General features: G+C 34.9%; 1 protein-coding gene across 1 annotated transcript; it reads left to right on the top strand.

Annotated features, from left to right (window-relative positions):
- Positions 1-635: 635 nt before the first annotated feature.
- On the top strand, positions 636-27,640 carry LOC132549060 (bromodomain adjacent to zinc finger domain protein 1A-like). Its single transcript, XM_060212961.1, has 24 exons — positions 636-842; positions 1,002-1,277; positions 3,604-3,699; positions 6,733-6,843; positions 8,108-8,195; positions 8,497-8,698; positions 9,306-9,475; positions 10,793-10,888; positions 11,568-11,706; positions 11,959-12,108; positions 12,485-12,574; positions 13,282-13,506; positions 14,098-14,263; positions 14,512-14,613; positions 15,068-16,175; positions 17,676-17,776; positions 17,992-18,116; positions 18,244-18,315; positions 19,327-19,580; positions 20,287-20,423; positions 20,942-21,192; positions 23,451-23,645; positions 24,340-24,482; positions 25,558-27,640. Exons 1-24 carry the CDS (start codon positions 730-732, stop codon positions 25,825-25,827), a joined length of 4,680 nt encoding a protein of 1,559 aa, XP_060068944.1. The 5' UTR covers positions 636-729; the 3' UTR covers positions 25,828-27,640.
- Positions 27,641-27,870: the final 230 nt, after the last annotated feature.

Below are 27,870 nucleotides of genomic sequence, written 5' to 3'. Positions count from 1 at the left end.
CCATGCCAGTACAACTTCAGTGTTTATTATCGAGACAATAAAAGTTCACATGTAACTGATGTTTTCTTGTAGATCTATATCAAATTTCAAAGTATTATTTTTTATACTTCAAAGAATGCGTTCTTTTCATTGTAAATCAGGCTAACAAGAGTGACTTCCCTTGTTGGTAGTTTTCTGTATTGGGAGGCAAATTATTTGAATATGACCGGGTTACATGAATATTTATAAGACATTAAAATCATCTGACCAATCAAAAGCCGTCTTTCTTTTTGTTCGCCCCGCCTGCTTTGTGTTTTCTGATCGCATATCGCTAAAACCTTCAAATATTTTTATTTCGTAAAAATTCAATAAAATCATTAAAAAATATTTGTTGTCATAAATAGCATAATTGATAACCACTCCACCAGTCTGTGTAATCATTATCGTCATACAATTTTTCATTTAGTTGATAACTCGATTTGTTTTACCCCTACCACAAATCCTCTTCGACTGCGTTTAGTCGTGTTTCACGCTAGCAATCCTTTGACCTCATTGTCAGGAAGGAGCGAAGCAGGCCTAGAGGAACAGGAACAAAATCGTCGGAAACAGCGAAGTTCCGTCGGAGTACTGGAGAAACTTGATTGATTATGATATTTTAAAGATCCTACTTTCATTTTAGCTTAGTTTTGGTCGTTTTGAGTGAATTTTGGCCACTCAAAACTTTCTTTGTTTTTCCCTCCAAAATTCAAGATGCCGCTATTGCGACGACAGCCATTTCACAGACAGAAACCCCCACCTGATTTAGATGGAGACGAAGAAGTTTTCCACTGTAAACTGACCAACGAAATATTTAGAGACTACGAGTAAGTACTATCGTTTATGTTATGACATGTCGATTTCACAACTACGATCACCACGTGTTTGATTTTGACGACGATCGTGCTCGCGAGACTTGTTTATGTAAAAACCAAGCCACCGCCATTTTATTGCTAATGCATGCATCTTTGTCTGTCATTATACAGGGAATTCTTTGAGCGCATTATCCTTTGCAATAGCCTGGTATGGTCATGTTCAATCACCGGCCGAGCAGGACTAACATATCAAGAAGCTATAGAATGCGAAGAAAAGGCCCTGAAAAATTTGGCTACCTTTCCTGGATATTTGCAGAAGCCGGTTTTATTTCTGGCCAACCTTACTCATCGAACTCGTCTGGTAGACATGAATGACGACATCTTCGTCTTTGCTAAAGACCGTTTCTTCATAGGCGAAGTTGCAGAAGTGATGCTGGGCGGAGAGAGGTATATAGTATACAAATATTGGTTTTTACTTGTGTTGACTTTGCCAGTTGTTAAATGGAAAAAAATAAATAGATATAGATATTGTGCATAAGGGTAGGGCATTGAAAATTGTTTAAAGCATATAGATAAGGAATGCTTTATTTATCTCTGTTTCTTTGAGGGATAATTTACAGTAGTTATATCAGTTAGTGTTACGTCTGTTATTTCAAAACAAAATTTAAACTCTATAATCCAAGGCCTATGCCTTCAGAAGAGTCAATGGGGACGTCTCTAACAGAAACTGTGTTATAGTTTAGAGAAAATGATGTGCAAAGTTATTTTCATGACAATTTTGAAAGTGTCATGTGATATTCATATACTGACATTCATCAAAACACTGGTAATCACTTCAACTTACTTGCAAAGGTATCTAATATTGTTGAACATCTGTACAACAATGAAACTTAGAAAAACATTAATTATTTTGCTTTTTCTATCCAAATTTCTGGACAAAATTGTAGAAGCATTGTGAAATAGAAAATATCAAGAGGGTGTCTGTATTGCATATGTCCTTGGCTGACGGAGCATGCTTCTTTGGCTCATTTGGTAGAGCCACGGATTATCATGACTGAGAGCCATATTTGATGCTAGTTGGAGGGATTTTGCTCTTGTTCTTTCTCATTTCTAATTTTGCTGCTGATAATTATGGTCAGAAATTTCACCTCGGACAATCATTGTCAAAGCCCAGACCTGCCAACTTTCCTGATTTTCATTCCCCGTCCCTGCCATCCGATCATATGTATCAAAATTAGGGTAATCTCCTAATTTTAGAGATTTGCCAGGTAGGTCATAAGTAACCTTGCTATATTTGCCAAACAGGAATAATTTCAGGTAAGACTGACCACCTGGTCACATAGTCCTAGCAATCTCAGTGTACTACCCAATTATCAAATTAGTGTCACCCAAGTTCAGCATTGCTTACCGCTACATTTGGAAGCACATGAGTACACAGCCTGTTGTTCTCAACCTCGGGAGTGGGTCCTGGCAAATAGTTAAGAGAAGGTCATTATACAGATAATGATGAAGTTATAACTATATACATGCTACCTATTCGTTCAACATAACAAATTCAACAAGTAAATAGTTTGAAAAACGATCTTTATGATGTGACAATATGCAGACGTTCCTCAATAAGTGCCAATGATTTAACAATATCAATCTTTTTTTTTTAAATTTAGTTGGCATCCTGAGTAAGAAAGACGAAAATTTCATGTAATGTTCTCCCCATATTTCTGGATTTGAATCTGTACAGTTATTCAATAAATTTATATTTCATAATGAAACAAGAATTTCCAGAAAGAAATTAGTTCCACATTTTTTTGCTTATTGCTCTAAAATTGTTTTAAAATGAAAACTTAAAATCTTATGAGATAATCAAAAATAGATTTTTCTTATTTTAATTGAATAAATTCTTTCAGAATGATAATATTTTGGAAATACATATCATTTCAAACAACTAAACAGATCATTATTACTTATAAATTCAAGTTGATCCTGACTTGATTTTAAAAAACCATCTAATGCTGTACAGTGCCATACTATTTGCCCAATCACATTCCATCCATACAAAACATATTTTCACACTAACTGCCGTAAGATACCAACACCGAAAAGGCCATAATAAACATATCACAAACTGAATCCAACTCAAGAAATCCAACAATTTCCTATGATGAATAGCCTAGTTCGTCGAAACATGTGCATACCATACATATTTGCCATACTATACCAATTGCCATCACGGACCAACTCGTGAAAAAGGCAAAAATGCAACAATCACCAGCTGTATCAAACTCTGGAGATCAAACCATTACAGATACTACTATTACCAATACTGTAGCCGGTATGTCCGACAAGAATGTGTCTGGTTTTAAGCATGCAGAATTTCTATGTAAATTCTGTCAATGCGACATATCTATAATGTCACCATTGTATTATCAATATCACCTGATATAGACAATTGTAATAAGGTCACGACTGAGCCTTAATTTTAACCTTAGCTTCGCTAATATTTATACAGTTCTGATGATGGCTAGCCTAGTGAGCAGAAACATGTAAACTAATGATAAAGCCATGGAATCTAGATATTGATGCTCCGTCTTCTATGTCATTTTTTGGAATTGTTACATTTCAATAAAGCATGCACATTATTGACTTAAATGTTGCAATGTGCAAGGTATTATGGCTAGTCAAAAAAATATTCTTGACACACTTTCCTTCCACATGAGAATTTTGAAAACTTGGCTGGTATTGGAGTCAACAGCAAGGAAATTGTTTATTTTTGTAGGAAAGCTTGCAAGATTCTACGTGTAATTCCACCAAGTACAGGTGTATCGGATGTGAATGGATGTATTGTTATAGACTCGGATGAAGAGGAAGAAAGGTACCTATTGTTCCTCCTGTGATATTTTTATCATTAATTAGCTGTGGTTTGAACCTGTGTATAGAATATAATATAGATTTTATTTTACAATTCATGCTGATTTAGTTTAACCTGAAATTGAAGTCAGGAAAGTAGAAATTCCTAGATAGGTAAATATTTAAAATGTTTAAAAAATGACTATCAAAATGATCTGTTTTATGCTGGTCAGTTAAAAAATTGTTTCCATATTTCAAGGTAAATAACTCCTACTCTTGTGTGATTAATTTGTTTCAAAATAATTAGTTCAATTTACAAAATGAGAAAAGAGAAGAGGAAAAAAACAATGATAAAAAGAAAAAATGATGATACCTAAATCTCATCTGTTCATGGTTGATTTATTAAGATGTTCTTAAACTAAAAGCAGATAGTTGATTTAGCTCACCTGTTGACATGAACGACCTTGACCAACTTTCATGGTCACAAGGGTTTTATTTGTTAAAATCTTCAAATAAAATGTTTCCAATTACAAAGAAGCTCACTTGAAAGTAGGACAGTGGTGTGCTTTGGAAGTGGGCTTTTGCAAAGATAGCTCTGCATCTTATTGTCTGGACCTTCAGTATCCTATAACAGTGCACTACACTGCGAAGATGCAGATTTCGGAGTCACACTTGACTGTACATGATCAGTTAATAGGGCCCTGCACGAAATTGCTTGGGATATTGCATTTATTATCCCAAGTTCTAAGGTCATGGTCATTATATACAAAAAATCTTATCGTTGAATATATTGTCTGTGGTCTGTCCGTAAACAAATTTTATCGCCACTTCTTTAGAAATAATGGATGGATCTTTCTCAAATTTCATATGTAGGTTCCTCTTGGTCCCTACATTTGTCTGTTTGATTTAAGGTCTGATCATGATCAGACCCAAAAATGGTGGACAGGTGGCCATCTTGGATTTTGACTTTGCAAGTTTGTTATCACTATTTCTTGAAGTATTTGATAAAACTTTTATTATTTTTTATATGAAGGTTTCCCTTGATACCTTGTTGTGCCAGTTTTATTTTGGTACTGATCCGAAAAAGAAAATGGCCTACAGGTGGCCATCTTGGGTTTTGATTTTGAAAGTTTGTTATTGCTACTTCTCAAGAAATGTTTCTCATATTTCATGTATAGGTTGCTTTTTGTTCCTAATTGTGCCTGTTTGAGTTTGAGACAGATCAGAAAAAACAAAATAGCTTCCAGCCGACCATCTTGGATTTGGCAGGTAAAGATTATCATCGCCATTTCTACAAAGGAATGTTCAAATTTCATATCATTAAGAGCAAAATCAAAGAAGGGAAAAGATCAAAGAACAAATAAAGATGGAACAAGGGTGGACGCCATGATCCCTCTGAGATCTCTTGTTTCATAACAGTCTTTCTTGACTATTTTGGCAGAGTGTACTAAAGGTCTTTCCAGTAATCTTGTCAGTTTGGGCTGTGTGTCTAAAGATTAGGGATTGAGGGGTTTCCAGCCACCACATAGTGGGGTCCTTGCCAACCTGTCGGTGTTCTAGTTACCTCTCTAATCACACTCATCTACCATAATGAAATGGGAAGATCTTATCATGATTATATGTCTTGAACCTTCATATGATATAGATATATGTATATATATATAAGTAATCAGCATCACCAATCACTTAAGATTTTATAGCATTCCATATTGATATATCACCTTATTTTAATACACATCATAACACAGTATCTTTGAGTGTCCTTAACACTTTGATTGTTAAAGCCTTCTCTTTATAGGCTTTTTAAGCAATTCAGGCCCATTGGGTGTTTGCTTTCAGTAAAACAAAATGATGAAGCTGTTCAGTAATTTTATGATATGGACACTAGCATCACATTAAAATATATTGATTAATATTGATGTAATGTTTTAGATTGTTTATTTCACATTCAATAAAATACCATTATTAAGGAAGAAGTATATTTGCTATTTACTTTGTTGTTCCAGGTTTTACTTATAGTAATAGTAGACACCTGTTTTTCTGGTGATAGCAATACTGATCCCAAAGTAAACCTCTAATGATAATTTGTCACACATCTGACAGGTACAAAGGGGTGTCTTAAATTTTGGTCAGATCCTTCTTATAATCGTCACATTAGAAGACATTTAGTTTCATGTTTCACACATGTGTGATGTATAGATATTGACATGCGTATAATTGACTCATTTTTGGTGATACGTCAGTTTAACAGTATTGTCAATTCCAGAAAACATATTTCACCTTTCATTAATACATTTATGCTACATGTACTTTGTTATTACATGTATGTAGACAGATGGATCTTAAACCACATGTTCCAAATAATGAGATATGAAGGGAAATTTCAAAATTATTTGACTTGACAAGATTGGATTATCTGAATCTATCTTGGTCTCAAACTAAGTATCTATAATATCTCAGTGGCACCTGATGGGGGGTTTGAATTCTTAGCACTCCTCTGAAGTGAGCACCTTTTCCTTGGTTACATGAGATTCAATTTGTAACCCTTGCTATTTCTTTAATCAGTTATTTTTGTTTGTAGTTGAGTATGAAAACATCTTTTTACGAGGAAAACAATACATTTTTTTTCTTCATATGACTAACCAAAACATTAAGGTTTGCTTGAATCTGCAGTGGTTTCTGATTCTGCATTATACCTATTGCTTAGTGTATATTGATCTTTGTCTATTAAAATTATATATTAAAGTTTTTTTCTTGTTCAGTGTTACATTGCTACTATTTAGTGCTATCACAATCTATTCAATGATACATTCAGAAGAAATACCAGCCCATTTTAAAGATTTTCAATTTGATAGAAGCTTGTCAGGGTTTTCCAAAAGAGCCGGTCGCCGGCCAATTTGACCGGCTACTTTGATCATTTGGCCGCCTACACCAATCCAGTTCCGTAATAATGTTCCGTATACGACTATACGTACACGGCAGGCCAGCCTCCTACTTTCACTACACAGCCTACTACTAACAAAATTATGGAAAACCCTGCTTGTTATTTATTTGACAGTGCAACCAAGAGGAAGGGAGGAGCCATACTGCCAGCAGAACAATACCGATATGTGGTCCAGGAGAGAGGCAAAAACAACATCACAATAACAGTACCCTCCAAACAAATAAGGTGGGACAGGACATTTATCTATGTGTGATTTTCTGTATTTGTACTAATAATCACAATATGGATTTATTCGAACCATTATATATAGCATTTACATTTATTACATGGAAGCTACCTTAATGTTTCATGATGTTCTGATAATTTCTTCACCTGTATTTATGGTCAGCCTATAAATGTCTGACAATGTGCTTCTCAGATTGCCATTAATTGGTCTGTTGTCTATCCTTCTAAGCAATTCTTTTTATCTCTATTTAAAAGTGCCAGATACAGAGGCCGGACCGTTCCTATGTACATTCACCTTTGTCCCTACTGTTAGTGCTGGATGTTAACATTTGATATATATAATATTAGAGGAAGGAAAGTAAAATGAAAATATGTCGCACTTGCTCATAACCAACAAAGATCAAACAATGGTGGATACCAAGATTTCTTCAATAAAAAATTTGTATGTTCAATGAACAATCTTCTTTGACATAAAGTTAAACTTTGACGTTTAGAAGTTCAAGGACCAGTGAAAAAACTTTTACACATCAAGTCTTAGAATCATTCATGAAACAAAAAACACAACTTATCATTGAAATCGACAATGTGTGCTTACATTTACATTTTTCTGTGATGGGTAAACACATATATGTACTTTTGTGTACAGTATATGTATTTTACTGATGATTTTAATTGAAACGTTGGGCAGTGGTCATCGCATATTAAAGCTATTATTTAAATAGTGATACATTAACGTTATAGGCAGTAATGAATTGAAAAGAAACTAAACTAATATAATGTATTCTGTCCAGAAACAACAGCACTAAAATCTCATGTCTAGGTCATAAAAATTTCAGGTGTGTCTGCTGATGTTCTAACAACGGCTAGTCTGAATCAATAGGGGAATGTACAGTTAACAGATAAATCAACATGTTTCCTGTGATCTTATACTTAAACCTAAAAAAGCAATGTTTAGAGGATGAGAGAATTCATTATAAAAGTGTTCAGGTCTTCCACTGTTTTCACAATTTTGTAAATAAGACCTCACTATATATTATTACTGCAATGGCAGCGGTGGACATCACACAAAGTCCCATTATCTTTGTTGATTAAATGTCAGGACTTGTAAGTAAGCTATTAAACTTTAATTTGTGTCCTGTCATTAATTAACCTCCTGACACAAGTAAATGACAAATGATAATCCATTTCTGCCGTCATTTTAAGTTGAGAATGGGACATTGTTGATTTTGATAAAAATATACAAACAATTTTTTCTCCATAACAGTCGCAAAAAAGGCTTGTATACGAGAGATAAGAGCAAGTTGTTCCTTAAGCAGTATTGTGAACCCCATATGGGCATCTGGAGAGTCAAGGTGAGAATTTGTAATTTACATAAAAACATCCCATTTAGAAAGCATTTAATGAGTGTATTCAAGTGTTTATATGTTGTTGCACCACATTCTAAACAAATGTATACTGCTTGTAGCACCAAATTAAAAAAAAAATGTAATCTGCTTGTATCACTATATTAAAAAGTAGTATAATTATATTAGCACCACTTTGTAAACAAAAGTGTACTTCATGAAGAATGATGTCATAAGAACATGTTTTACAACAGCATAGTTATCACTTGTTGTTTGAATTACACAATAATGAATTGTTTGTGTTTTGAAGAATGACATCGTGATCAAGAAGGGGCTTGACAAGGCCAATTTCCAGGACTTTTTCTCTGGCCCAGTGCCAGGATTTGAAATAACAGAGTCAAAGAGAAAAATGCTGTCTGCCTCAAAGAAAGATGAGGAAATGGAGGAACAAGAAGTCACAGGGAAAAAGAAAAAGAAAAAGGAAAAAGAGGAAAAGCCAAAAAAAGAAAAGGGTAAATTATTTGTATGTGATGAAGCTACAACATGATGTGGTTTATATATCCATCAAGTGTAATCATAATTGGCACTTAGAGTTTCTGCATTTTAGCTTTACATTTTTCCCAACATGAAATGACCAGGGTATATCATGTAGCCTTAGCCTGCCATTTGGCTTTATGTTGGTTTCTGCAAATTTAGTCATTGATTAATTATGATAAACATTTGGAATGTACCTTTCCCACAAATAAGCCCCATTGGTACTTTTGAACCAAACATTGGTTAGTGTCCCTGAAACATATACATCATTATCACCTATCATGTCTGTGTCATATCACCTCATCCCTCTTTCTCTTGCTTTGTTTCGTGGCAGTATTGATTCTTTAGAGCTATGATTATTGGTCAGGCTTGGTAGTTCATCATTTGTTACAGTTTGGAGGGATGTCTTGCCTCAAACTTTGTTGATTCATGGTTTCCATGGCTAGGTCCAGTCATGTCTTATGTCCACAAAGTCTCATTTGATTTTTTTTGGTCCTTGCCTTCATCAAGATAAAAGCAATTGATTTAAGTGTAATATTTAAATGATCAAAAGTAATTGATATGTAGTTTGATAATTTCTCTTAGCTGAAAAATCTCAAAAACCAAAAGCTGAGCTTGAGTTAACTATGGAACAAAAGGCAGCTCTCAAAGAACAGCTAAAACAACAGAAGATTGCAGAAAAAATGGCAGAGAAAGAAGAGAAAAGAAGAAAAATGTTAGAAGAAAAACAAAAGCTAAGAGAGGAGAAACAAAAGGTAACATATATTCTGTTCAACTTTCAATACAGTCTAGCCTTGTAGTTCTGTATATGTACATACAATTCTTGTATGATGCTTACAGGCTCTAATTTTCATATTTGGAAACGTTGTACTTTGTCATTGAATTGACAGTTTATGATTGTCTTAGGATGCTGAATATTTGTTATGTTCTGAAATGTCCATCAATTCATCACATAAATATTATATTGATATGATATTTGAGATGGTTTCTATTGGGCATGTGGAATTTTGTACATGTGAACTTCATTACAGCTTTTTCTTAAGAACATTGATCTTCTTTAAACAGGAAGGTGAAGTTGATTTATAGGTCTTTGTTGTTCATACCACATTTTGTATTTGATCAGAAAAGTGAAATGGCCTTCTGATAACATCTTGGATGTTAACTTCTAAGATTTGTCATTGTAATATCTTGAGAAAAGTGTTGGATGTATTTTTCAAATGTGATTTTTCCGTGGCTCCGAATTGTATAGTTGTCGCTTCCTTTATACTCCTGACTTGGTAGTTGTAGTTGTCAGCAATATCACAGCCTGTATACTCCTGACTTGGTAGTTGTAGTTGTCAGCAATATCACAGCCTGTATACTCCTGACTTGGTAGTTGTAGTTGTCAGCAATATCACAGCCTGTATACTCCTGACTTGGTAGTTGTAGTTGTCAGCAATATCACAGCCTGTATACTCCTGACTTGGTAGTTGTAGTTGTCAGCAATATCACAGCCTGTATATTCCTGACTTGGTAGTTGTAGTTGTCAGCAATATCACAGCCTGTATACTCCTGACTTGGTAGTTGTAGTTGTCAGCAATATCACAGCCTGTATATTCCTGACTTGGTAGTTGTAGTTGTCAGCAATATCACAGCCTGTATATTCCTGACTTGGTAGTTGTAGTTGTCAGCAATATCACAGCCTGTATACTCCTGACTTGGTAGTTGTAGTTGTCAGCAATATCACAGCCTGTATATTCCTGACTTGGTAGTTGTAGTTGTCAGCAATATCACAGCCTGTATATTCCTGACTTGGTAGCTTTAGTTGTCAGCAATGGCACAGCCTGTATACTCCTGACTTGTTAGTTGTAGTTTTCAGCAATATCACAGCCTGTATATTCCTGACTTGGTAATCGTAGTTTTCAGCAATATCACAGCAGCCTGTATATTCCTGACTTGGTAGTTGTAGTTTTCAGCAATATCACAGCCTGTATACTCCTGACATTGTAGTTGTTATCTATGTTACAGGATTATCCTTATTAATCTATTATAGAATTATCAGCTATGTTAACTTGAATGCTTGACATTTACAGGAACGAGAAAAGTTGATGGAGGAACGAAGAGTCCAGTTAGAGTATCTAAGAGAATGGAATCGTATTCGTGATGACATGGAGTGTGATGACCTGAAGGTAACTAAACCTTCATTCTGCAGTGTAGCCCATCTCATCCCTTCTACAAGGTCTAAAGGATTAATGCCCAATAGGGTGTGGTGCTTGATCTGTAACAGAAGCAAGCATAGGCTATCAAATTCTTGAACAATGTTGAGCTTTGTCAATACCAGTGTTCAACTTGTTAATAACCTTGAATAACTTTTTAATGATATAGGATTTTAGCATAATTGTCTTGACAGGACCTTGCTAGTGTAAAGAGATGTAGTGACTGGGATCGAAACGAAAGACTCTATCAACATTGAAAATTGTCCAGAGCCTTCCTATATATAGAATAATTGAAGCATTCTGAAAAGAATCTAGTCTGATCAAGTTAAGTGATACAGACCCATTGAAAATTGTCAAAGGTACTGTGGCTCGTCTTTATCAATACTTCATTTATTTCATGTAGCCACAAGATAGATATTTATTTCTAACTTTTCTATTTGATCGACTTTACAGTGGTTTGATATATGGTTAGTAAAATTTACCTTTCACCTTGGCTTACAATTTTGAATATATTTGGCTGGTGTCTGTTTGCACTTCTCATTGGCCAAAATATATAATGTAGATGGAGATATTCAACACACATATACAGTTACATATAAAGAGCAGTATAGTATCAAAAATCAAATACACTAGTGCTGTTATTAATTTCCAGGTACTACCAGAGCCTCAACCAGTAATGACCAAGATTCCTGTAGAGTCATTTGGTGATGCTGTTATGGTCATTGAATTTATCAATAGCTTCAAATCACTGTTTGATTTGAAAGAGTATTTTCCAAAGGGATTTACATTTGGTAAGTTATAATTTTTGTTAATGAATGTTATTGATGTAGGATAATGCAGGTAAGACTGGACAATAAGTTAAATGTTTTTTTTGGTTACTGAGATTTTCTATCAAGTTATATTCACCCTGACAAAGTGATATTCTGAAGGCCATCACATTATGTGGAAGGGTCAAAAATTAGATAACTGAAAGATGTAGTAGAAAGCTTTGCTAGAAACTGACTAGAATGTCAAATGGACCTGTATACATTGTAATGTTATAGAGGTATTAGAGAAAGCTTTGCTGGAGACTGACCATAATGGCACACTGACCGACATCCTTCTCATGATGATCACTGCTGTGTTCACCCTTCAAGAGGAGGAGGAGGAAGAGGAGGAGGCTCTGTCAAAGAAAGACAAGGGAGATAACCAATGTAAGTAGCAATACCTTGTTGCCAAGAAATTGTTCCAACTGCCATATAATGCAGAAGGAACTTAGTGAAGGGTATTGTTAAGATGATGTATATTCTAATATGTATATATATACATATTCTATAGCAATTGTATGAAGTGTGAAGGGTGTTCAATAAAGGTAATGATGCTAGAGTAATTATATAATGTGTAATGAAGGGCATTATTCAGGTAATAGCGCCTTCAGTGAATTACTGGATTATATTCACCCTTTTATACAACTTTATTATTCATCACAAAATGAACCAGTTTTATTCCTCATCATTGGTGAATAATGGTATCAAAGAAATCAACACATACTAGAGCACTTTTAGAAATATGATTGGATTTTTTCTCTAGTGGTAGACATTGTGGATGTTACGGACGTATCCAGTTACCAGCTGATAGAATCTGCAAGCAGTTACTCACAGATCCCTCAGCTTAACCATGGTAAGATAGTTTAGGAGCATTTGGTATAAGGTATAAGATATTTTTACCCTTGTCTGATATCTTACCTTCTGGTAATTTTTGAAGGGGTCAAAATTTTCATGATTTTCTTTTAAAATGATAAAATCATTTCAACGAATTAAAATTTCACAGTCTGGATGTTAAAGGACTCAATATTTCACGGACTGAATTTTCATGATCACTTTACAGCGAAATAGCAAAAATATCACTGCAAAAATAACGGCTATACGATATATCATTTGATGTCACACATTTATTTGGTTATCTTAACCAGAAGATAGTTGTTTGCTTCAGGTAGGACAAAATTTAACACCTGGTTATTTGCAGTCACTGTATTTCTTTGTTTTGTTTTGTGTTTTTGGACAAAACAATCCTGCACATTTGCATATTTTGTACAAGTGTTCTTGGTAGATGAAGACATAGTCCTTGGAAGGAGAATTCTATATTGTTCATGATGAAACTGCTGTTTGTGATCAGAGCTACATCTAGGTAGATTGAGTACATGTTAATCTGTCTTTTACACTGCAATATAAGTTATAAAGGACATTTCTAGTTAAAATATTTTGAAATGACTTATGAAATTGTCCATTTTTTATGATTTTGAAGAATTGTGGTCACTTGCATATATATGTGAAGCACAATAATTGTATTATATTAAGCTCTTCATTTTATATACATTATTTGAAAAGGGTCCTTACTGAAGAAGTTGCCTCTGGATTCCTTCACTCTGTCAGAGATCCTCCGTCTTCACCTATTGTCATCAGGGGCTAGGGGAAAGGAAAAGAATATTAAATATCGCTATCAACAGAGGGGTGGTTATACGTCGCAGGATGATCCTGGACTGGACTTCAGGCGTCAGGAGCAGGCTATACTCAAAAACCTCTCCTCCTTCTGTGTGTTTGACCTTGAACCAGGTATTTTAAATCAGCAACATCCATGCATTAGATAATTGAGTATATCATTAATGTTGTTTCTTCAGCCTATTCATCCAGAGTAATATGCTATGTTCTAAGGTTTATTAATCCATGCATCAATTTTCAGGAGTACTTTATGTATTGTGTTTCTTGTGGCTGGTGTAAACTTTTCTGACAAAAGCTTTGTCAGCATTTTATTTATAAAGTTTTATATTGAGATCTGTTGTTCAAAATCTGTATATTCAATACCATGGGGATTTGAAATATAATGAAGTCACATAGTCAACACCTTGTACAACCTATGATTAGGTAAATAAAACCCAGATCTTGTGGTCTAGGAACTAAAAAGATTTAAGACCCTTAAGATTTCCCTCTCTAATCTGATAAAGTGGTAAAGATAAATTGTGAGAAGTTATAATTTTGAGATTATCGATATCACTGAAATGTTTGCATGACCTTCAGTTTGTAGCTTTTAGGTAGTTGTGGGGAAGGAGGGGTCACTCTGTTGTATATCTTGAAAAATAATTTTGATAAAAAAGGATGCATAAATAAATAATTTGGACATAAATTTTCACATAATTCCTGTTGTAGATGACAAGTTGAAGATTCTACGTGTGCTGATCCAACAGATTCTGACATATGCAGCAACACGAGATACCATTGAGGATAATTATGAGAGATTGCGTCAGTTGAAATCTGACCTTAAACAGATGCAGTGGAGTGAGCACCGTCGGGAGCGTGAGGAAGCAGCCATCAGGTGAGTGTTAAGGTCCAGATGTGATCTTGGTGTAGACGGTCACAAAGGTAAAGTTAAATTGAGAAAGATAATGTATACAAGTTCGTTTTTATAATGCTTCAAGCATTTTGACTTAGAAAGGAAGAAGTATATGATAATGTGAAGAATGTTTTAAATGTTATGGAGTGTAATTTAACTTAATTTTGAGTTTTCAGTTGTCTTGTATTCAAATTCAAAGTATTCAATAATTTTGTGAAATTTTTTTCCAGATATAAGCGTCGCCAAGAAGAACGGATGATGGAACGAGAAAAAATGGAACAAAAACGTTTGAAAAAAATGCAATTGTATGAGGAAAGATTGAGGTTACAAGAGTGAGTGTTACATTGTCTCCCTTTACTTGTCTGTAAGCTCTGTGACTCTGAAGACTTACTAGATTTGGTGGTATTATGATGGTGAAGTTACAGCTCTGTACAAATTGCTCTTGTTTAGGATTATAAATCAATAGACATTCTTCCTAACAAGAATTAATGTTAATTCCTGTGTTAAGCTTTGCTTATAGAAATATGAACTGAGTGTATCCCTATTTCTTAGTTAAACTGTTGATAGAAATGGACATAACATTTTAAGGTAACAAGTGCATGTGATAACACTGAATGAAGTCTGATCTTTGAAAGGCCACTTGCCAAACATCAGCTGTGCTATAAACCACTTGGCCTTAATTTTAGATACACCAGTAAATTAATTGCAGTTATGAGTTGACCATCCTGTTAGAGAGGATGACAGATTGTTTATTAGATGCTAAGTAAATCTTCCTTTGCATTGTAGGAGTGGCCTACCTGTGCCACCTTTACCTGAGGAGGAGGATGATGAGACCGATGTGATCCGATCAGAGCAGGAGAAAGAGCAAGAACGTCTACAGGAGGAGGAAGAAGAGGCTAACAAGAAAGCAGAGTTTGGGTTACAAGAGAAAGAGATGATTGACTCTATATCTCGCCTTCAGCATGCTAGTCAGACCTATCCTCTTGGGCGTGATCGATTGTATCGACGATACTGGGTGTTCCAGTCACTGCCAGGACTCTTCATTGAAGATTGTGAAATGCATGTCAAGGATGAATACTTGAAACCTGTTCCACAAAATCCAAGCTCCAATCCTTTTATCAACAGTTCAGTTTTTGGGCAGCAGCTCCCACCTTCAGTAATTCAAGTACCTCCTAAAAAGAAACTACCAGAAGAAAATGGAAGTGACAAAGAGAATGATAGCATGAACACATCATCCGTGAATAATAGTATGAATTTATCAACAGCTGACAATAGTATGAATGTGTCCAATGTCAGCAACAATACTCCAGAAAATAATACATCCATCAGCACTAATCTAGTCAGCAATGGTCCAACAGAAACACCATTAAGAAATGGTGCGAATACTGAGAGGGCTGGTGATGAGGTAGTGACAATTAGTGATGATGACTCACAGCAAAGCAAAACAGAGGGTATGGACATCGATCAAGGACCCCCAATACTTGATAGTCTAGCAAGTAAGCAAATTATGGAAGGTCCAAAGCATATGTGGACCTATATATCAAGTGCAGAGCAGTTTGAGGAGCTGATTAATTCTCTGAACTCTCGAGGGTATAGGGAATCAGCTTTAAAACAAACTTTGATAGATCAAAAAAGCAGAGTGTTAGAACTTATCGGAAAGTGTCCTGTGAAATCTTTATGTACTGCACCAGCTGTTCCTGAAAGACTGACAGAAGAACGAGAGCGAAGTGTGTCACCAGCAATGGAAGGCACATCCAAGAAGGCTCCAGTGAAAAAAATGGCAAAAGGCCTAATAAAGGGAGATCAGGCACAGGAAGTGTTAGAAATAAATCTTAGGGAGTTGTTACTGGATCTGGAGGAGAGAGTATTTGTAGGAAGCCTGGGATCTCTCAAGGTATTTAGACTTCAGGAATTCAGAATCTGATTTAAGCTATACACATCATCTTACATTACTCACTCATTTCAACTTATTTTCGACAAATTGAGAAGTTTCAAGTGATTTTAAGGACAAGTTGTATTTGATAATACCTGATTTACAATGAACTAAGTGGTTTAATCCTTTTGTCATATGTGTCATAACATCGCCATAATGATTTGTCTATTCTTTCTCATTTGAGATATCATTATTACATGATTTTTAGGTCGCCTGAGCCGAAGGCTCATGGTGACCTATTGCCATCATGATTTGTCTGTCGTTGTGCGTCGTTAACTTTTTACATATTCAACTTCTTCTCAAGAACCACTGAATGGATTTTGACCAAACTTGGCACAAAGCATCCCAATGGGAAGCTGCTTCAAGTTTGCAAAGAAAAAAATCATAGCCCCAATAGGGGCCTCAGGAGGGGGGAAAAGGGGGTAAAATTTGGTTAATCTTTAAAAATTTTCTTCTCGTGAACCAACAGTCAGATTAAATTCATATTTGATAATTAGAGTCCTTATGGCAACGTCTACAAAGTTTGTGAATGAAAAAAAAAATCGGGTCAAAAACGGCCCCACTAGGGGGCGCTCAACAGGGTCGAAAATTCAACTTTGACCAATTTCAACCAAATTTGGTAGAAAGCATCCCTTAGTGAAGGTCATATGAAATTATGTTGAAAAAAGTGATAATGTTCCATTTGGGGCCCATAAGGGGGTGGGGGTGGGGTGTAAAAGGGGCCATATGTAAAAACCTTCATTAAATGACTACTTCTCAAGAACCATTGGATGGATTTTGACCAAACTTGGCACAAAGCATCCCCATGGGAAGCCGCTTCAAAGTTTGCGAAGAAAAAGGGCGTGGCCCCAATAGGGGCCCCAGGAGGGGGGAAAAGGGGAAACTTGATACGAATGTTCGACACAAGGTCCTGGCAAGTGTTTCAACTTTTTGGGGCGATTCAAAATCCAAGATGGCCACTGTTTGGCTAAGACATTATGGACTTCCTCTCAAGAACCATTGGATGGGTCATGTTCAAACTTGGTACAGATGTTTTACACATGGTCCTGCACAAGTGTTGTTACATTTTTGCAACATTTTAAAATCCCCAGCTTATTGACATATATTCCTCAGGTGACCGTTAAGGCCCCTTGGGCCTCTTGTTATGTTTGATGGAACGAGAAAGAATTCCGAAATTCATTTCCTCAATTGTTGCGCCACAGTGTAAGCATCAAAATATTTTGAAGTTTCATAAATATTTTGTAAATATTTACATTTTAAAATGGAAACAGGAGAATGATATACATTTAGCTTAACATTAATTAGTTATTAATAGTTATAATGATTGTATAGTTCTTGGATCAGTTGGTGACATTGTATTTATTGTTACACACACAAAAAAATCATATTTTAATTCTGCTGAAATTTTTATTAGTTTCTGTTGCTAGAATTTATCAACTTAATTTATGATTGTTTTATCAGGTTAAAGATCGATTTGTATGGAGAGATGCTATTGAGCATGGCAGCTTCGACCCTCAGACAAATGATCCTGTTTTCGCTAAATTTGATGAAAAGATTGAAAAGTATGCATTATTAAATATTTATGTTAAACATAAAGAACACATGCATCTTTCATGTAAATGGTTTACATTTTTCCCAAAGTACCAGTATTAAAACAAATTTACATATACACCTTATGTTTAGTAATTATCAGGCAAAATTCTGCTGTGATTTTAAGAATTATCATTGTTTCAATTTTTGTTGTAATTTGAAATGAAATTCTTTCTTTGATTTGAAGGGACGATGATGACTCTTCCTCTTTAAGTTCTGAAGGATCTTCTGAATCCACAGTCAAAGACCTTGCAAAGGCTCTGCTTCAGATAGAGAAGGCAGTTGAACCCAAGTACATGACACCACCTCTAGGTAAGGGTAACACAGCTGTGTATTCAGGCATTGATATCTGTCAGTGATGATACATTATGAAATTCCTGAACTACATCGGATATGTTTTGAAGATGTCAAGAAATAATATTCATTTCATTTTGTATAGGTGAGAACGCTGAAAAGCAGAAGTTAAAGCAGCTTAAAAAGAAAAAGAAAGAAGAAGAGGAAGATAGTGATGGTGTGTATTTTCAAGATGGTCACTGCCAATGTTAATCTTGCTAAGGTTCTCGGTACATGAATATATGCTTTTGTTAGGTCATCTTACCCAAAGGGTCAAGATGCAACCTATTGCTATCATGCATATGTGGTCTTGCGTCATGCACCGTCAATAAACTTTCCCTGTAAAACACTACTGCGGTGGATTTTACCAAATATGGTCTGAAACATCATTGTTGATGGGGAATTATTTCTTGGATTCAGAAAGTTGATTCAACCTCTGGGAATGTGGGGATGGGGCCCCAAAAGGGAGTTAGACAATACTTTGCTTCTACCTTTCCATAATGCTTGAATGGATTTCATTCAAATTTTGTCAGAAACAGTGGCTAATTAATTCTTCAATTCAGAAAGTTGATTTGACCCCTTGGGACTTATGAGGGCAGGTCCCCAAATGGTAAAATTAGTCGATATTTTCCTCTCTGACCAAATTCTTATTTTTTTCCCTCTGGTCCAAAATCAACATATCTCATTGTGAACAAATAGTCTGGACTTATTCTACCAATTTTCATTCACACCATTGTGAAACTGGAGTTGATTTGTTAAGAAGAAGAAAGTGATGATATCGTTTTATTTTCAGCCTGATCAAAACTTCAACATGATAACCAGTTATTTTGTAATGATTGCACATCTGTTTTTCATTAGCAAAACCTATCATTTATGAGTTTCTTATACTTACAAGGAATGTTCATAATTTGAATTCATCAGATTTGTCAGATGAACATTAAGGGCCATGGCCCTCTTATTGTTGTAGAGGGAGTAATGATGGATGGTTTAATTGATGCTTGTTGTGCTTGAGACATTAAAGCATTCTTAATAATATTTATTGTAAAAGTGTTTTTTTCCAATTATTGCAAAATTTACCATTTCTTTATGTAGTATGAAGCTTGATAACAAAGGACATTTCTTGAGATTGGTGTTTCCTTCAACAAAATTGATATTGGTTTTGCCTTACCAGCCATTGTTGTTTATTTAGGAGAAGAAGAGGACACTACTAGGAGTCAAGGACGGTCCCTGTTAGAGAGATGGGAGGATTCCCTGCTGTACTCTACTAGTCTGTCACAGATATTCCTTCATATGGCCACTCTAGAAAAGAGTATAGCCTGGTCCAAATCAGCCCTCCATGCACGGTGTCGAATATGTCGCAGGAAGGGTGATGCTGAACAGATGTTGCTGTGTGATATGTGTGATCGAGGTCACCACATGTATTGCCTAAAGCCTAGACTTAAGGTTAGTTTTAGTGTAGGTTCATTAGTGAGAGAGGTTACCATGTGTACTGTTTAATGCCTAGACTCGAGATATGTATTGATGGCTTATCTGTGATAGAGGTAATGAGATCATTCTTGATGGTTTGTACCAGAGAACACAAGTTCAGTCTTGGTTTGTCTGTGACAAAGGTCACCATATATTGTTGTAAGTTCATTTGTGTAAGTGGTCACCATATATTGTAGATGTATCAATGTTAGTGGTCACTATATATTGTAGGTCTGTCTGTACTAGTGGTCACTATATATTGTAGGTCTGTCTGTACTAGTGGTCACTATATATTGTAGGTCTGTCTGAACTAATGGTAACTATATATTGTAGGTCTGTCTGTACTAGTGGTTTCTATATATTGTAGGTCTGTCTGTATTAGTGGTCACCATATAGTGTAGATATATCAATGTTAATGGTCACTTTATAATGTAGGTCTGTCTGTACTAGTGGTCACCATTTATTGTATTAAATGTTCTAGTAATCATGATCCATGTCGAAGATCACTTACATAGTAAAAATATTTGACGTAAGTTAAATTGTTTGATTTGACCCAGAAGGGTGTCTTGAGCAGATAGTATTACAGTATTCTAGAAGAGGCTTGTTAGGATATAGTGATAGGGGTTAAACATTGTTTTCCCAATACACTAAATTATGTTATGGGATAATTATAACTTTACAGAACGTTCCCTCTGGAGACTGGTACTGTCCAGACTGTAAACCCAAGGAGACCAAGAGGAGCCCTCTGAAGAGTCGACGGCGTACATTTAGCGAACAGTCAGAAGATGAAGAAGATGATGAAGAAGAAGAAGCAGATAGGTAAGTTATAAAGCATGTTTCGATGAAGAATTGTGTGTTGTTCATTTATACACCACCCAAGTCTGTACAGCTCAATGTCTAATGCCTAGACTCAAGATGCATAAACTGAAGATCAGTTTGTTGTCATGATATTAATGCCAAGTGCCATAGGAAGAAGTGAAAAAAATCACTCTTATGTTTCTGATAGTTGTGTTGCCAAAAGAGAAAAAGAGTAGATTTCTCAGTGTGTTAAATGTCATGCACTGATATTTTGAGTGGTCATTCATTCAGTTTTTAAGTGTTACCAAGTTCTGTTTTAGTATTGAGTGTTAGTTGGACCTTGTTACATAAGAAAACAATCATGTTATGTGGCAATTATGACACAATATAAAGTGTTTTAAATTGGCTTACATAAACAATATCACCTGGTGGTTCATGTTTGATTTGACTACTAAAAGTCAACTGAAGTGATAACTATTAAATATAGTTCAACATTCTTGAAAGGAAGTCTTTAAATGTTTGCAATTCCTGATTTATAGTGATGAGGAGGAAGAGGAAGATGGTGAAGAGGAAGCAGAAGAGGAAGAGGATGAGGAAGAAGAGGAAAACAATGACAACTTGTGTGCTGTGTGTAGTAAGGCGGGCATGCTCATCTGCTGTGACACATGTCCCTTATCCTATCATCTGGCCTGTGCTAAACCTGCTCTCAAGAAGGTACCAAAGGGCAAATGGCTCTGTCAGATCTGCTCTGGTGTAGGAAAGCAGGGAAAGATCAAATTTCCAGGGAAAGGTAATTAAGTAGTCTTCAGAAGTCCAACAAACACTGAGACCTATTCTCACCTTACACCCTGTGGTAGGCATCTGCTCTTCCATCACCCAAATCAGCTATTTATAGCCTGGACTGAATTTTACACCATAAAAAATCCCAACAATGCACATATGCCTCCATGGAAAGGATATAAAATGTGTTTTGAAATGAGTGCACGAAGTAGTTGTTGTCAAATATATACAATGGATACAAAAATTGTTTTAAATGACAAATTTGAACTATTTCATACTGATATCAATATGCTTCTTCTCTGTTGGAATGAAAATCATATCATTAACACTGTTCAATTATCTTTCATCAGCAATACTTTCGAGGTCTCATACACTAGATATTTTGTGATAAGGTTAAAGTTAATCAAACAACATAACTGAAAACATGTTTTAGATATTTTCATTTATTCTAGTGTTATATAGATGATCATACATATTTGAAAGGGTGACTGATTTCCAACGTAGTTCTAAAACAGGAAGTTTGTATTTCAGTTCCATTTTCAGTAGACCTACCACCATGGACTTCTTATCAATAACTAAGTCCATGGTACCACCATGTATCTTAGATCAAGTTTCTTACATGATTTATCAAATAGGTGTTTGAAATATATTTCACTTTTGAAAACCTTATGATAACAACAGACTAATTGAAAAGTTTATGAAAACTTTAATATGAAACAACAATGACTAGACTTTCTATAATTAGTTCTGGTGGTAAGCTTACACTCTGTTCATATGCAGGGATGAGGAAAAGATCAAGAGTGTGAAAGACATATTTCTTTAAAATAAATGTTGATGGCTAACTCCATAGATGTGAACAAAGCAGTCTTTAGATTCCATCATCAAATTTGTGTAGATAAAAGCTAGTAATTGTTTTAATTTTGACAGCAGTACTGATCAGATGTCATAAGCTTATATACCTGATTGTGAATTTACAGCATATCATAAAGGGCATGTAAAGATGCTTGTGAATTTACAGCATATCATAAAGAGCATGTTAAAATGCTTGGACAGCTAATAGGCCTTTATGGGTTTTTTTATTTCAATCGATATCAATCTTGTGAATCAAATATAATCTATAGATTTTTGTGGTAATTTCTAATGTGTATAATCACGATCAAGGATTTATCAACTCTTTTTTCCATTGAATTGAAACCTATTGAAGGCATGATTGGTTAATATTTTGACTTTTTAAAGAAGGAAAATGTATAGATCTTCTTGACTTTTGATTTGTATGATTAATATATATAGATGTAATTGGAATGAGTAATGCAAAACACAGCTCCTAGCAGCAAGGGTTTGAATTAGACCTACATCTTAAATCATATATCTTTGTGGTTTTCACCTCTACCAATACCTTGTACTTCACACTTTGATTTGAACTAGGTTTTCGTGAAATGAAATTGAGGATGGAATGTCTCAAACAAATTGTGCATAAGTTAGAAGTTTTATTGTTGTTATCAATAACTATCATCCCTGATCTTTTTTTTCAAGACATACATAATCCAGATTTGAGTGCTTCAGTGAGAGAATATGATAGCTTTGCAAATTCCTGATAATTTCTATTTTTACATTTTTGATATGCTTCCACATTGAAATGGATGGGGACATAACATAACCTAGTCCTTCATTCAGTGTTTTCGTGTACATGTATATGTATATAAGAATTGGCTTTTAGTTGATTTTTTGTAATTTGATATGATTTGCCTTGATATTGTCATTTTTTCAAGAAGTTAGATATCAAAATCTTGATAAGCTTCAGTACCATGGAGGTGCTAAGAGGTTATTTACGTTAACAGGTCAATGAGTTCATTGCATTAGTTTGCTAGAAAATACCAAGCAGAATTAATGATCAAGAGAAGTTTTGGTACTTATAAATACAAAAAATGTCCCAGCATTAAGATGTCCTCTTTAGCATCATATGTTTGTTAATCATAAGAACTAAGGAAGTATGTCTTGAATGAGCTAGCTCTGCTTAGACATTTCTCCACTTTCTACCTATTGTTGTGATTTGCATTATATTAGATATCTTGAGTACCAAACTGACAACTTATTCTTATTTCATGTCATCTTTAGAGAAACTTTTTTACATTAACTAGAAACAAATGCAATACTGATTAGAATATTATATGTAACAGAAATTACTGTCAGTGTGATCATTTTTACCTTATTAATAAGAAGGTTCACTTTGACAGGAAAAAAATGAAATGAAAATCTTTTCTGTTTAAGGTGGAAAGAAAGCTTCAAAGTCAACCCCTACCTCAAGTAAGGCATCCTCTAGGAAGGGAAGTCCTCGTGATAGTCCCGTCACAGTGAAAAACTCACGCAAGAGGAGTCGACCAGCCTCTCCAATGGATGAGGTTAAACCAAAGCTTAAGAAAGCTGCTAAGTCCATGTCAAAACTGGCTCAGGATGTAAATGGAGGTATGGAACAGTATTGAACAGACTTTGATAGATTTTGTAGTCTCCTGTGTTTATTATTTTAAAAGATTTAAGAAGTCATGTTGAGGTTAAGGTCACATTGAAAGGTCAAGGTCATAATGTTAGCATTGCATGATATTATTTTGGAAAGTTGAGGGTGATTATGAACCATTTTTACAAACGAGCAGAAATGAGAGTAAAGCCTCACTTCACTGTCACTTTTACAGAAAGTGAATTTCATTTGGACATATGGAGTCAAAGTGGAGAGGAGACTACATAGTTTGAGGGATATCTACTGCTTAGGGCTAATTGAATTTTACATCTCCTTTGAGATGAAATGTGGTATCTCAATCTTAGGGGAAAGATATGATTAAGTTGGTAAACAAAGGGCTATCCAATCGTTTGCAACTTAATTATATTTTCCCAATGATGGAGAGACCTCTATCTCACCAACAAGGAGGTGAATGATCATTTTCTATACTCTGCTGGCCATCATAGTTATATGCTTATTTTTTTCTCATTGCTTTGGATCATTGATGTCAAAGATAGAAAAGGAGAATCTCCTATCTGTATCCACACCAGGAAAAGTGTTGTCGACAATAAGAGAAAATATTTGAATCATTGATCATGATAGCAGATCGTTAGTAAGGATATGTATCGACTTCAAAAGTTATAAGAAGTATGTTTTCATTTGAAGATGCTGATATTAAGCAAGTTGCAACCACCAGTTCACGAGGCAATTCCAAAGTACAACATATGAAGATTTGTGAAGACCTTGTCCTTGAATTAGTTAAACATGAAGACAGCACGCCATTCCTGAAACCTGTCAGCAAAAAACTGGTAGGTTTGACTCGTCTTTAAAGAAGAGGTCTTTATTCTCACTGGTAATGTAGATCATACATTAGACAGATCGGCACTCTTTTTTGTTACCCTTGTACAAATTTGATAAGGTTGAGATTCTTCTTGTCACACATGTTTTCTCTGTACTTACATTGTAATCAAACTTTATCGATCCTCACATAAGTTTTTGCCTGCTTGGTACTCACACTGGTTTCTCTGTTCTCACAATCAGTCTTTATCTATCCTCACATAAGATTTGTCAGCTTGGTACTCCAACTAGTTCCTCTGTTCTCACAATCAGTCTTTATCGATCCTCACATAAGTTTTGTCAGCTTGGTACTCACACTGGTTTCTCTGTTCTCACAATCAGTCTTTATCGATCCTCACATAAGTTTTGTCTGCTTGGTACTCACACTAGTTTCTCTGTTCTCACATTTGTAATCAGTCTTTATCGATCCTCACATAAGTTTTGTCAGCTTGGTACTCGCACTGGTTTCTCTGTTCTCACAATCAGTCTTTGCCGATCCTCACATAAGTTTTGTCTGCTTGGTACTCACACTGGTTTCTCTGTTCTCACAATCAGTCTTTGCCGATCCTCACATAGGTTTTGTCTGCTTGGTACTCACACTGGTTTCTCTGTTCTCACAATCAGTCTTTGCCGATCCTCACATAAGTTGATATCTCTCGATCTTTAGTCTGGGCAATAATAAATTACGGAACTGTAAGTAACTTCCCATTTTCATGGTTAGTTCTAATAAAAGGTGTATCCCATCCCTAGACTCAAAATTTTGTTTAGAGCTATTACAATAAAACATCTATTCAATCCCGTGACTCCTGGTTTGTAGTAGGGATAATATCTATACCATCCCAGGATTCTAGGTTTTGTTTAGGACTTTCCCAGTAAAACATCTATTGCACCCCAAGACTCACATTTTTTTTTTTTTTTTTTAAATTGCTTTTTCATTCAACTTCTTGTAATAATGGCTTTCATCCCAGCTTAAGAGCCACAAATTAACTACCAAGATAAATATTTCCTTATATGTTGATCTACCACTAAGATTTTGTGTCTTTGCAGGTTCCAGATTATCATGACATTATTGCATGTCCAATGGACTTCTCAACAATCCGTAACAAGATCAATAGTTTTATATATACGGATGCATTAAGTATAGTGAAGGATGTACGACTCATCTTCGCCAACTGTGCTCAATACAACAAAAAACAGACTCCTGAGTACAAAGCTGGAGGGCTTCTTTCCAAGCTGTTTGAGAAACGACTCAGGGAAAACCACATAGACACTGATGATTTAACTCCACCCAGCAAGAAACAACGACGCACACTATAGTGTTGATCGTAGTGTCCATTTTGTATAGAACTGGGTAAAGGTGGTTATCACCTTGAAATATTTTTTTTGTGGCACAATTTATAAGTGCATATCAATGGCAACATTTTGCAAATTGAGTAAATTTGTAGTAATTTTGGATTTAATTGATCTTGTGCATGTGAGAAATTGTTTTCAAGAGTTAATGCAAGGTTTCAGTTATCAGTATGAAATTATGGATATTTGTGAATGCTAATTTGTTACAATGTTAACTTAAATAGTCCGTTTCTCATCTTTGTTATGAAAATATGATGTGTGAAGTAGCACTTTTAACTGATTGAAGTAAACTGACACTTGATGTAGAAATCCTGACCTAGGATTGATACTGAGAAAGTGTTACTACTACCTGGTATGTCTGGTTGGTCTACCTGGTGTCCTTTTACCTGTGTTATAAATTAAAGTGCTCAAAGTCAGAATTCCATTTAAGGGTTTGACTGTAAAATATATACATGTAAGAAACTTTTTATATAAAATTATAGAAGTGAATATCATGCCAACATCCAAGATTTCTTAACTAACAATGCTTGGTGTTCAAAATACAGCAGTATTGTCAGTCTGTTATTAAGTATGTAGAAAAATGACAAAGTGATAAAATATTTATTATAAACACAGCACCATAAGTTTGTAGGATATGTGCCTTTTTTAATTAGAACGAAACACAGTGAAAGAAAAAAGGCGTTAGTTGGTTTGATTTAAATTTTACATTTTAAAAGTTTAGCTCCCTTGGCACAAAATGTCTACAATGTCATGTTATGAAGCAGCAACTGTTATCTTTTTTCCTTCTCAAAAATAACTTGCGTCGTGAATGAAAAGCATTTTGATATCAAAGGGACATTACTCTGTGTACAGTTGCAGTGTGGTGCAATAATGTAAAATACGAGATTGATGAAAAGACTCTGATTTAATGAGCTTTTGGTAAGTGTGAGGAGTTCCTTAATCACATGAAATAAGAGTTTTAACATCCCTTTAATGGCACACAAAGAAAATTGTTTTTGAATATTTCAGGAAGAATACTTTACCATGTCATTGACTGAATAATCATGTGTTTACTACATTTTCTATTTAATTATCTAGCACAGGTTAGGATTTATTTCAGAAGAAAAATGTTGTGTTCCATTATTTCTATACTGCCAGGTCTGTAACATGCCATAGCTCTCATTAGTACCTTCTGTAACTCGTGTCTCGTTGGAATAGTGCTGTAACTTGTTTATAATGGATAGAGGGAACAATTTAATGAGGATATTAGTGTATATATAGAATTCTTGTTTAGATGTGGCTAATTAGTACATTTTGTATAAACTTTAAACTCCGTATCTCGGTAAATATTACACTCTTAATAAACCAATATGGTTTAGAAAAAGATTGTATTGACATTGCTATCATGACTTGACCCATTATTTTCAGAAATGAATGACTATCATTAATGAAACATACCTTATTGCATGTGTTCAGTTCATGTGTAAGACCTATGAAAGGTAAATTCTATAAACCTAGTTATAGACTAAAGATGATAAACCATAATACTTGTTCTGTCTTACTGTTAATATCATATTAATGTGATAGTGTTTATATGTTTATTTAACTCATAAGTCACTGTTATAGACAGAAATAACTAGGAATTATTATCAAGCAAAGCTATGAATGGAAAGTGTTATAGGACCAAAAGTTTGTTTGTACTGTGTGTTGGTGTGGTTATATGACTGTTTCACTATTTATCTTCCAGAAATAGATTTTGTCTGTGTTATTAATTGCTGTACTATTAAATTATTGACAACAATATTGTGTGTTGTTCTGTTTACATTTATAATACAAATGATAAAGACTGGTCATGTATAATGAAGACCATTTTGTAAAAAATCATTTAGAGTTTTTTGTGACACAAGTTTATTGGATCTAGATGGTGGACTTTATCTGTGATTTGTTACAACTTAACAAGTCTTCTTTTTAGACCATCATCATCAGATGATGGACTTTTGAAATCGCCCTATGTCCATGGTCTGTCTTTAA

This window comes from Ylistrum balloti, unplaced genomic scaffold (genome assembly GCF_031769215.1).
Source record: "Ylistrum balloti isolate Yb309-2 unplaced genomic scaffold, AGI_CSIRO_Ybal_v1 Utg370042, whole genome shotgun sequence".
NCBI classification, from domain to species: Eukaryota; Metazoa; Mollusca; class Bivalvia; order Pectinida; family Pectinidae; genus Ylistrum; species Ylistrum balloti.
The sequence above is the reverse complement of the archived record's forward strand: the minus strand, read 5'-3'. Positions and strand labels throughout refer to the sequence as shown.